A 12,737-nucleotide genomic window follows, 5' to 3' on the forward strand; every position below is an offset into this window, starting at 1 on the left:
CAGAGATGAATCTTCCTTTCTTATCAGGAAGTTATACCCCATTCAGAATATACTGCTCAAAATTTGCATTTTCACCTTAAAGAAACAGTATCCAATTTTAAATTCAACTGATGCTTATAAACCAAAATATCCAGACTCCAAATAGAACTCAACAGATTTTAATTCACTGTCAAAAATATCTATATGATTAATGATAAAAGGCTAACTAGAAATATTCTGTAAAGTATGAAATCAACAATTTTATTAAACGAACTCATTTGACACCTTAAATTAGGAAAAAAACTGCATAAAAGAATCACATTCTCATTCTACTTAAACATAACACACAGCAGTGGTCAAAAACAATGTACTGCGGAATGGATCCCAGGATTTAAGGCAAAAAAACAAAACAAAACAAAACAAATCCATACATAAAAATTTCAGGCTTCTAATTTTACTGAATCCAGTACTAAACGTGCTTCTTTATATTCTTCTGCTTCTTCCAAGTCTTTTTCACTTTCCTGAAACAAAATATAATAAAAGGTAAGCATATCTGTCTCAAATTTCACAACTTTTGTTATTTACTCAAATATTAGAAATCACCAATGAAAACAGCTCAAAAATTGAAAGAAAAAATATCCTAAGCCTCATCTTAATATAATTCCACAGGTCTCCCATAGTTCTGTTCCTTCTTCACAGGAAAGGGAAGACATACTTAGTTTGGTATTGCTTCTTAACTAGTACCAAACACAGTATATTCTCAAAAAATAATTGAATAGTATGGTCATCTAAAATTAACAGCACTAAGTAGTAAGTAAAAACAAAAAAATTTCAAATTGTTTTCACTCTCATCAGACATCAACATATCATCATACAAAAGGATTTGTCAACACATCATCATACAAAAGTGTTATTATTAGTAGTGGACTAAAAGTAAATAATCATTATTTATTAACATGCTACACAGATAACATTCAGGTCAAATAACCCCCCAACTATTTATGATGACAAAGAAGGTTACTGGTGTCACGTAAGAGTTAAGTACAATCTTTGAATTAGAAAATGAATTTTCTGCCTATTAATGAATATTATATATCCTACCTATAAGGAAACTTTAATTTCTTACACTTAAATATTGAGTTTTTCCATTATATTAATATACAGGAAACTTTTACTAATATATGGTAGTAACAACAGACAACTGACATAATACCATCTAAAATACTGTGGTTAGAAATTTTTGTTTGCTTTTTAAATAAAGCTATGGTCAGTAGTTTATGTCAGGTCAATAAAAGATGGAGATACACAAATTGTTACAGAGCAGAGGAATAAAATATATGTGGATGTACGTAGACAATATGAAAATTGAAAGTAAAAGGGCTGAGGATTTGTTTAATTCAGACTACAGGTAAGAATTTCTTAAACCTCTACATTATACCTAAACACTGTTCTCCATTAGTAAAATGTAAGTGTTCTGAAGGTACAGATATTGTTTAAAATAACCTATGCACAAATATATCACCTCACTTACAAAAATAGTATTACTTTCTTTCAAGCAATTTCTTAGCTACTAGATGCATGAGAGGAAAAAAAAAACATTTAAATTGTCAGGAAATAAAAATGGTGCTTCTTGTTGTAGGTAGTATTTTAACATAATAATTATTTCATGCTTTAGCTATCTTTTATTTCAAAACCATAGCTTCTTTTTGGGCTGTCAAGAAGAGTTATCCCACCTTTAAAAGGTTTCTATAGAAAAATATGAAGTTCTGTGTCAAAGTTACTATCAAATGTGAATTTCTTTCTTTATATAGATTTAATTCAAATGCTAGTAGAAAAACAAATTTGATTCTCTTTCAAAGAATACATATGATTATCTGGAAAAAGCTTTACAGCATTTTTGTTACCTAAGGAAACATCTATGAAACAGAGAGAGAGTTTATGTAGCGAGTAATTCAGATTAGCTCAAGAAATAGAAACACAATCAGATTAGCAAAGTAAATGTTAGAATTCATCAGGTTATCAGCAAATAGCAACTGTCAATTGTCTTATATGTGTGGCACAGTACCCTTTTATCTCTATTAAGAAAGAAAGAAGATAACTTTTAATTGTTCTTAGGAGTCATTTAGAAAATGATTCTGCAATTGTATATATCCCAAGCCACACCAGCAAGTGTGGTAACACTACTTTCTCTAGCTCCAACTTAGTATGAGAAGACTGTCTCTATTGTAGCGCCCTACCCCATCAAACTGGTAAGTTTGAATCTGAAAGAATTCCAGGTCCTTTTGTAGAAGGGCCCAAATTCATTTGAAATATCTGGATCTTTTAAAATTTTAAATAGTCTTTTCATGCTTAATGTGTCAAAAAAGGTATTTATGTAACTAAGTTTAAGTTAATAGGATAAACATGCTAGAAAACAGTATTTTTATTGGAGGCATAACTCAAAACGCAATTTAAACTGTATTAATTATTTTAAACAATTAAAATATACTGGAACACAGGGCAAGTGAATAAAAAATATCATCAATTTGTTCTTCAGTGTTAAATATTTAAAATTTTAGCTTTCCTTGTAATAGATGGAAAAAAATATTTAAAACTTAAGACAGAGATTTTTACTTACTAATAACTGCAGAAGATCGGAATATGCAGCTTCCAACCTGCGCTGGCAATCTGGGATCATCATCCGGGACTCCTGCAGGATCTCTGCCTGTAACAAGCATTGTCGGTGAGACACGCAGAGATGGCAGAACTCACAAGTGTTTAGTTCACGCTTCTATAAATATCTTAAAATGATTCAGAGGAATCAGGAAAAAATCATGGTTAAAAAACTGATGTCAAATGGTTTATTATTTTCAATTGTGCATATTTAAGTTAGAAAAACTATCACATGATAAAACCTAGAAAGTACAAGTTTAAGAACTAGATTTTTTTGGTAATCACGTTCTTATGCTAAGTGAGAATTAACTGGAAAAGCTTTTCACAGAGGATTTATTTTAAAAGGTTATTTCAGATAAACTATTTCCCCTGCTGTCACAAAGCACCTTTATCCAAAATGGGATCAGCTGGTTATATAAGTATCTCCTGCCTCTTTTGCGTAATAAAGAAAAACAGTGTTCAGATAATATCACAAAGAGATAATTACCGCATGAAAAAAGTTATTGAGTTATTGATCACATTGTGTGCACACTGCAGGAGGTTCTCACTGAAGACAGAGGTAAAGAAAATGAAAAGCAAAGACCAGCAGGTTTGTATTTTTGATGCTCATCATGCATAAAAAGTTATTACTTATCCTTGTGCTTCATTGTAGGAGAAAGATTATTCTCCCCATGTACTTTGAGCCAAATTACCAACCTGGAACCCCTCTGAATCGGAATTTCTTGCTTGTTCCTCCAAAAGACAAACACTACAGAATTAAAAATAGTAATATTTATCTTGGAGGATTATTTCTGGGCTCAAAAACCATTATTCAATGCTGGACTACAGCTATCAAACCATAAAACAAGAAAAAAAAATCAAATCAGTGACTGGGAAGTCCAATCAATAAGAAGGTAAATAAGTTAGTGGCAGATACTGGACCTCAAGGAGGTCTTTTTACCTAAGTAGTAGGAAGCTTTACTTCCTTCAATAATTCTTAGACAAAACATAGGGATCATTTAGATATTTGAAAAAAAAAACAATGTTGTGTCAAATAATCTTTGGTCACATGGGTATAAAATCTGAACTTTTACTAAGATTACACCTAATCATCTAGTTAATATAGAATTAAATGAAAAGAGGAATAATTTGGAAAAAGAGTGAAAATGGTCATACAATTCGAATAATGTAATCAATGTCACTGAAGTGTACATGTAGAAATTGATAAAATATGTGTTGTTTGTATATATAATACTAATTAAAAATCATAAATTAAATGAAAAGGAAAGATAATTTAAGGATAGTCATACTATATTACAATAGAAACTTTTGACAAGTCCCACTACCTTCTCCCCTCCCTCAATAGTTCTGTCATAGCTCACACTGCAAACAAAAACCAGAATACACAAGGATGCTCTTTATCCACATCTATTTTCCAGGTAAAATCAAATGTTGAACTTGTAGTTAATTTTATTAATAAGAAACGGGTTGAAATTTTCCAACATAAATTCACTGACTTTATTTCACAGCTAATCATTTTATGCCTAGGTATTTTATCATTGCACGAAATTATTTTTTGTACATCGGGTTAATTTGAAGACAGGAAAAACCAGGAACAGGCACTTTTCATATTGGGTAAACATTTCCTACCCATACTATAGGGAACTCTGGTGGCATAGTAACTAAGGCATTTGACTGCTAACCAGAAGGCTGGAGGTTCAAACCCACCAGCCACTCCTCGGAACAAAGTAGTGATATCGCCTCAGAAACTCAAGGAGGTGTCGCTATGGGTCCAACCCAACTCCATGGCAGAGTTGAGTTGTTTTGTTTTTGAGCGATACTATGGAATTCCCTTTAGGATAGCTTCTAGGAATTAAATAAGATGAAATAAATGTAAAGAATTATGTCAAACACAAACAATAGGCCAAAATGTGTATTTATAAAGATAGCTTTTGAAAGATTTAGTGTTGTCACTGAAATGAACTTTAAATAATGCTGTTCTAAATAACTTCTATCCATTATTACAGAGAAAGAATCCTCAATGAGCCTATCAAAGCCTGATTTAGCAGGGCCAAAGCTCAGTCTCTCGCACATACTAGCACTGATTCATTCAATAAGCTTACTATATGTCTGCATGGCCCCAGGTACAGAAATACAAAGATGAAAAAGAGAATGCCCCTGTGCTCCAGTCCAGTGGAAGAGCACAGACATGATATAAACATTTGACACTGCTTTAAGAAGACCACCCATGGGAAGCCAAAAGCACATAATCATGACTATGCTTTAGAATCTATACACCACATCTACATCAAAGCCACATACTTTACCTTGTAACAATTAATTACAATTGTCTGGGATAATTTTAAAAGATGTATAAAAGCAAAAACTCACTGCCATCTAGTCGAATTTGACTCACAGCAACCCCCTTTGGGTTTCTGAGGCAGTAAATCCTTATGAAAGTAGATTGCCCAGTCTTCCTTCCGTGGAGTGGCTGGTGGGTTTGAACTGCCAACCTTCTGGTTAGCAGTCAAATGCCTTACTTAGGCACTAGGCCACCAGAGCTTAAAAGATGTATATAATGTGTTATTATATAGTTAATCCACTGCCATCGAGCTGATTCTGACTCATAGTGACCTCCAATGGGTTTCCAAGGCTGTAAATCTTTATGGACATGCCTCATCTTCCTCCTGTGGAACAGGTGGTGGGTGTGAACCACCAACCTTCTGGTTAGCAGCTACATGCCTTACCCACTATACCACCAGAGCTCCTTTATTGTATAGTAAACCAAACCAAAACCAAACTCACTGCCATCAAGTGGATTTCAACTTGTAGCGACCCCCTTTGGGTTTCCAAGGCAGTCAATCTTTATGGAAGTAGACTGCCAAGTCTTCTTTTCATGGAGTGGCTGGTGGGTTTGAACTGCCAACCTTCCAGTTAGCAGCCAAATGCCTTAGGCACTATGCCACCAGAGCTCCTTTATTATCTAGTAAATACTTCAACTTAACCAAATGAGAATTACCTTTCAAAATATTTCCATTGAGAGGTAGTTACTCAAATGAATGAACCTCTGTTCAAGATACCTGGATTAACTGTCAGCTTGTTTTCATGTTGACTGTGATAACACTAGGGTTAATTAAGTCAAGATCTTGGCACACACTGAGAGTTACAAAGAATTTTAGGGGAACAAAATAGGATGGAGTCCTACTGATATCTAACTTGTTTTTAAGGCAAGTTATGATTTATCTTGGTAGTCATTTCGGTAAAATGGAAGTTGGGGGAGGTTTAACAAGATTTAGGTTATAGCAGTGAATAAACTGCTTGTCTTAGTTATCTAGCACTGCTACAACAGAAATACCACAAGTGGATGGCTTCAACAAACAAAATTATTCTCTCATGGTTTAGGGGGCTAGAAGTATGAATTCAGGGTGCCAGCTCTAGGGTAAAGCTTTCCCTATTGGGACTGGGGAAAGGTCCTTGACTCCTTCTGACATCTGTGAGCCCAGAGTTCCTTGGAGATCTCCATGTGTCTTGGCGTCAATCTTCCCCTGGGTCTAGGAGGTTTTCAGTGCAGGGATGTGTTTCTCTTTTTTCTCGGTGGTAGCAGGTCCCTCTCTATCGCTCTCTGTTCACATCTTTCTCCTCTTATCTCTTTTAAGATAAAAGGTGATACAAGTCACACCCCAGAAAAACTTCCCATACATGGAATCAGGGCTGTGACCTCAGTAAGGGTATTGCACTCCATCCTAATACTGCCTCATTTACATAAAAATCATAACCTAATCCTCATTAACATAACCTAATCCTGCCTCATCAACCACAGCAGAGGTTAGGGATTACCAAAACCCACCGCCATCCAGTTGATTACAACTCATACCAACCCCCATTGGGTTTCCAAGGTGGTAAATTTTTACAGAAGTAGACTGCCCCATTTAACTTCTGCGGAGCAGCTGGTAGGTTTAGAAATGTCAACTTTTTGGTTAGCAGTCAAATGTCTTATACTACACATCATAAAATGGAGGATAATTACATCAGATCACATGATGGAGGTGATTACATCATAACTGCCAAACTACATCAATAAATAACTGCCAATCCACCAAGAATTATATCTTAGCCAAATTGATAGATCTTTTTTGGGGACACAATTTAATTCATAACACTGCTAATCTAAAATCTGATCCATTTCTTTTGCAGTCAAACATACATAAACAGAAAAATCTGACTGGAAGATCTTCATTTTCTTCACAAAGAAGAGGGCTGTGGAATAATCTGGGCATTGTTAAGCACTTTGCTTGACTGGGATAAGGTTTCCAGCTTCTTTAAAGATCCAGATTATTCACCTGTGCTGATTATACTTATAAGCATAAAAACCTGTGGATACTCTAATATTGGCTATTGTTTGCCTGTGGAACCAAAAGCAATTGTATTAGCTGAGCTTATGGTGATCCGGAGTTTACAAGAGCAATGATCAAGTCCTTCCTTTTACATGATGGTGAAACATTAATGTGCTACAAGTATCAAGTGCTCCATTTGTCTTCACTCAATACAAATCAGACTTAAATGCAAAATATAAAACCATAAAATTTTTAGATAAAAACAAATTCATCAAGATGTTTGACTAGACAAAGAAGTCTTAGACTTGTAAGTATTGATAAACTGTACCTTTTCAAAATTAAAAACTTGCTTTGCTAAAGATCCTGTTAAGAAAATGGAAAGACAAATTACAGACTGGGAGAAAATATCTGCAAACCAAAAATCTGGTACTAGTGAAAACCAAACCACTCAATTAGAAAGTGGGAAAAACATAAGTGGGTAAGTGAACATACATTTCATGAAAGAGAATTATGCTGCTGTTAGGTGCTTTGAGTTGGCTCTGACTCATGGCAACCCTATGTACAAGAGAACAAAACACTGCCTGGTTGTGTACTATCCTCACAATCCTTGCTATACTTGTGCCCATTGTTGCAGCCACTGTGTTAATCCATCTTGTTGAAGGTCTTCTCCCTTTTTGCTGACCTTCCACTTTACCAATCATGACATCCTTCTCCAGGGAATGGCCCCTTCTGCCAGCATGCCAGTAGGTGAGATGAAGTCTGGCCATTCTCGCTTCCATGGAGCATTCCAGGTGCACTTCTTCCGGGACAGATTTGTTTGTTCTTCTGCCAGCCTATGGCACTCTTCTCCAACACCATAACTGAAAGGCATCAACTCTTCTTTAGTCTTTCTTATTCACTGTCCAGCTTTCACATGCATAAGAAGTGACTGAAAATACCCTGGCTTGGGTTAAGTGAACCTTAGTTTTCAAAGGGACATTTTTGCTCTTCAACACTTTAAGTAGATCTTTTGCAGCAGATCTACCCATTGGCGTTGATGAAGAGAATATACAGATGGCAAATAAGCACACAGAAAGGTGTTCAACATTATCAGCCATTGTTGTTGTTGCTGTAGGTAGTTGCCACGGAGTTAATTCTGACTCATGGTGACTCCATATGGGAGTCCATAAAGTTTTCAAAGGAAATGCAATTAAAAGCACAATAAAATATCACACCTAACAGAATAGCTAAATAAAAAGTAATGATAACACCAAATGCTAGTTGTGAATGGATGTGCAAGATGGATATGGAGGATGTGGAGAAATGGAATCATCATACACTGCTGGCAAGAATAAAAAATGGTTACAGCCATTCTGTCAAAGAGTTTGGAAGTTTCTTTTAAAATGAAAAATGCACTTATACAACCTAGCAATTGCATTCTTGGGTACTTATCCCAGAGAAAGGAAAACATGTTCATGCAAAAACCTGTACAAGAATATCCATGGCAGTTTTTCATAATATTTAAAAACCATAATCCCAATGTCCTTTAATGGTGAAGCTGTGGTATACCCACCCTATGGGATACTACTCAGAAACAAAAAGGAAGAAACTACTGAAATTCTCAGTGACTTCAATGGAACTCAGGGGAATCATGCTAATAAGCCAATCTTAAAAGGTTATATACTGTATGACTTCATTTATACAATATCATTGAAATAGTTAATTATAAGGAGGGTTAGTGTTTAGGGAGGTGGAGTGGATGGAAGTGGCTATACAGAGGTAGCACAAGAGAGGCATGTGATGAAACAGTTCTGCACTTTGATTGTGGTGTTAGTTACAGAAGTTCCACATGTGATAGAGCCACACAGAACTATGTGTTGCTGTGTGCCATGGATTCGATTCTGACTAACAGCATCCCTACAGGACAGAGTAGAACTACTCTATAAGGTATCCTTGGCTCAAATCGTTATGGGGGCAGATTGCCAGGTCTTTTCTGCCACAGAGCCACCAATGGGTTAGAATCACTGACCTTTTGGTTAGTAGCCAAGTGCTTAACCATTGTGCAAATGTGCATGTTTAAATATGAATAAGCTCTGTTGACCGTACTAATGTTAGTCTCAGGGTTTGGATATTGTATTACAGTTATACAAAATGCTAACGTGAGAATTTGAAATTCTGTTCTGCATCCCCTCCCCCCTTTTGATATGGATCCTTCTGCAGACTCTTTGATCAAAATGTACAGTAATGGCAGCCAGCACCATTCTGGTCTCATGGCAAAATTTTTAAATAACAGTAACAGAGGATGCAATCAAGAGTTAATGCTTACCTATGGTGCTGCTGTTAGTTGCTGTGGAGTAGGCTTTGACTCATGTCAACCTTACATATAAGCAGAGGTTTATTGAAAGATGACCATTATGTAAAGTTAAAAGAAATAAAATAGGTTCTTTAGTCATCTCTGACATTATTTATAGAATTTTATTTAGAAAGGGAATATATGTACTAACCACTCTATATAACTTCCAAGTCCTATTCTAGCTATGTTGTTGTTATGTGCCATCGAGTCAGACCCGACTCACAATGACCCCTCCTCAGATTTCCGAGGCAGTATCACTATGGAAGAGATTGCCCAAGCTTCCTTCCGAGAAGTGGCTGGTGGGTTTGAAACACCAGCTTTCTGGTTAGCAGTCAAGTGCCTTAGGCATTATGCTACCAGAGCTCCTATTCTACCTATAGGGATATTTAAAAATACATTATTGGTGATGGAATGCACAGGGTAAAGCTATTTGATTAGGAAAATAAGCCTAGTGAGGTCCAAGAAGGATCTGGATGAAATAAAGTTATACACAATGTCATAAATATTTCCCTTTAGGTGAGGGAAACAAAAGAGGATATTAGAGTGAGAGAGCTACAAAAGTGAAGAACATTTAAGTATATACAAATAAAAGCATTTAATCATCATAATTTTAAGCACTAAAAAGTTATATTTCATATGTTAATCCTATGAAGAGTAACCCTAAAAGTCAACATATCAGGAAACAAATCATTATCTATACATCTGTTTACAAATCCTTCCCCAACTTATGCATATCTGACATACAAATGTCTTTTACATACAAAGTACTATACCATACATAGAAGAAGGCAGGATCTCCTAGAAGCTAAATGTAATAGTTGAGTTGTGTGTCAACTTGGCTGGACCACAATTCTGAGTGGTTTAAGCCATTGTGATGTGGGTTATTCCAATGATGAGATTGGATGTATATGTTTTGAGCAGCCAATCAGTTGAAAGGGAGTTTCCCTAGGGGTGTGGCCTTCTTCCAATATATTTATGGACATCCTGGGAAAAGAGGTATTTTTCTGTGGGTCGGGATTCTGTTGTACTGCCTACAACTGTCTGTGAGCGAACAACCCACCATTTGGCCTGGAGATCTTGGATTTGTCATTTGTTGGAGTCAACAGCCAGTATACTGCCTGTCAACCCTGAGCTCTTCAGCCCCTGCAGCTGTGTGAGTCAGGAAACGCCTCCAGCTTGACGTTTGATCCACGAACTTGGGACTTGCCAGCTTCTATAAGTGTGTGAGCCATTTTCCTAAGATAAATTTCTCTTTCTCTCTTTATATATAAGCTTTACTGGTTTTCCTTCTCTGGAGAACCCAGCCTAACACTAAAGTAAGAAGGCTCTCTTCCTGGACAGCCAGGGAAAGAAGATGCTTCAGGTATCATGACATTCACTTTGCACTGCAGAAAGCATCTACCTACAAAACGATCCATTTTAAGTGATTCACCTTGCTGAATTAAGTACAGGATAAACATATACTATTACCATTTGTAACATAATTTCCATCTGAAAAAAAAAACACTGTACATTCATAAAGCTGATTTAAATTTAAGTTTTGAGACATAATCTGTATCATATTTTCATTATTGCTAAGTGCGTCTCAATTTACCAAGATGGGGAAATGAGAAAAGGAACAGCTCTTTGTTTTTGTTTTGGATAGGGTGGATGGAGAGAAGATCAAGAGTTTTATTTTGGACTTCCAAGAGGAAATGTCAAGTAGGCTAATAAATAAGTGTGTGGATCTGAAGGGGTCAGGCCCAGAGATATAAATTTGGGAGTCACTGGAATTAGAATGAGTGCTCAGTAAGCAGGAACTCTTACTGTTTTTCCTTTTTTTTTTTAATGCCATGGATAACAGAGTGCTCTGAACAGCGTCTGTTATGCTGCAGGTTTTCAATAAATATCTGTTGAATGAATAAATGGACATAAAAATGTTATTTAAAGTTATAGGACAGTATGAGATAACCAGAGAGAAATTATAGATTAAATCCTTAAAGTTAAAAAAAAAGGCCAGTTTCAGCATAGTAACTGAGGAAGGATCCAGAAAATCAGGAGGTTTTCTGTCAAAGACGCCAGATCACTGATGTATGTAACATAGGTTAGGGCACATAAGCACTTCCAACAGGAGGGAAGGTCATTTGGTATAGATGAAGTGTGGGTGGAAGATTTTGTGGTGGGAATATGAGGAAATTCCCCCAGATAGCCTCTATTTTCTCAAGGAATTATGAAGCAAGAGTATCAGCTAAGAGTAAATATTCAACAAATGGAAGCAGGCAGGGTGTTACGGGGTAAGGCCTGGGGGAGGCTTGAAGGAGGAATAGGAATTAACTGGAGTAGAAGGAGTATCACAGACATATACAAAATCACATGGGCAGAGAGAAACAGTTGAAATATTCTGAGAACTAAAAGGCAAGAACTTCAGAGGCCTGGGCAGGGACAGGCAAGAGATGAGCTTAGAAAGTACGCAGGTGTCAAAATGAAGAAGAACCTTCTTGTATGCTGTGCTAAGGAAACTGAAATTTGCCATGAGGGCAATCACAAGTAGCCAATGAAAAGTGTTTATTTTTTATTTTGGTGGTCTTCACATCGGTTTGAGGAAATTATTTGTGAACTTAATTATATAATGTATTTAATATAAGGTTAGGGCATTTTTATATTTAATATTTAAAATAAAGGAGGTAGTATGATAAAGATACCAGACTCTGGAGCCAGAATACCTGTGTTCAAATCCCAATTATGCCACTTAGCAGTTGTGTGACTTTGGGCAACTTATTTAACATTGTTTGTTTCCTCATCTTTACATGGAGATTTTAAAAGTACTAAGTAACAGTACCACCACAGAGGGCCATTGTAGAGACTACATTAATTAATATACCATAAAAAACCAAGCCCACTGCCACTGAGTGGGTTCTGACTCACAGTGACCCCCACTGGGTTTCCAAGGCTGTAAATCTTTACTGAAGCAAATTGCCTCATCTTCTTCCTGTGGAGTAGCTGGTAGGTTTGAACTGATGACCTTCTGATTAGCAGTCAAAATGCCTTATCCATTATGTCACAAGAGCTCCTTTTAGTCAATATAGTACTCTGTAAATGTTACCAATTATTATTTAAGATATAATTTTACCTGCTTTTTAATAGCATAATTTTCACCATCTTCAGCTTTCATTTTTTCAATCTTTTCTTCTTGTTGTTTTGCTTCTTTTTCATACATCACTTTTTCTTTGACCAATCTATAAATAAACCAAAAACGTTTTGGAGAATTAACTTTCTTACTAGTGAACAGACCACAAGAAATGAACAAACTATGTAAATATTAAGCATACTTAAAATATCAAAGTAGATACATTATTAGATTGGCAGAAAGGGAAGAAAAATACTTTAACCATAGAAATAAGGGGGAGCTCTGGTAGCGTAGTGGCTAAGGCACTTGACAGCTAACCAGAAGGCTGGTGGTTCAAACCCACCAGCCACTCCTC

At 36.0% G+C, this 12,737-nt stretch overlaps 1 protein-coding gene across 1 annotated transcript in view; it reads right to left on the bottom strand.

Moving 5' to 3' along the window:
• Nucleotides 1-419: 419 nt before the first annotated feature.
• Nucleotides 420-12,737, bottom strand: part of TBCA (tubulin folding cofactor A) — a 108,933-nt gene continuing 96,615 nt past the window's right edge. The window contains exons 2-4 of the mRNA XM_007943443.2: nt 12,386-12,491; nt 2,597-2,683; nt 420-500 (exon numbers count right to left, since the gene is read on the bottom strand). Coding sequence (XP_007941634.1) covers nt 420-500; nt 2,597-2,683; nt 12,386-12,491 — 274 coding nt within the window. The remainder of the gene's footprint in view (nt 501-2,596; nt 2,684-12,385; nt 12,492-12,737) is intronic.

This window comes from Orycteropus afer, unplaced genomic scaffold, assembly GCF_000298275.1.
Source record: "Orycteropus afer afer isolate SDZICR_OR568_19922 unplaced genomic scaffold, OryAfe1.0 scaffold00107, whole genome shotgun sequence".
NCBI lineage: Eukaryota > Metazoa > Chordata > Mammalia > Tubulidentata > Orycteropodidae > Orycteropus > Orycteropus afer.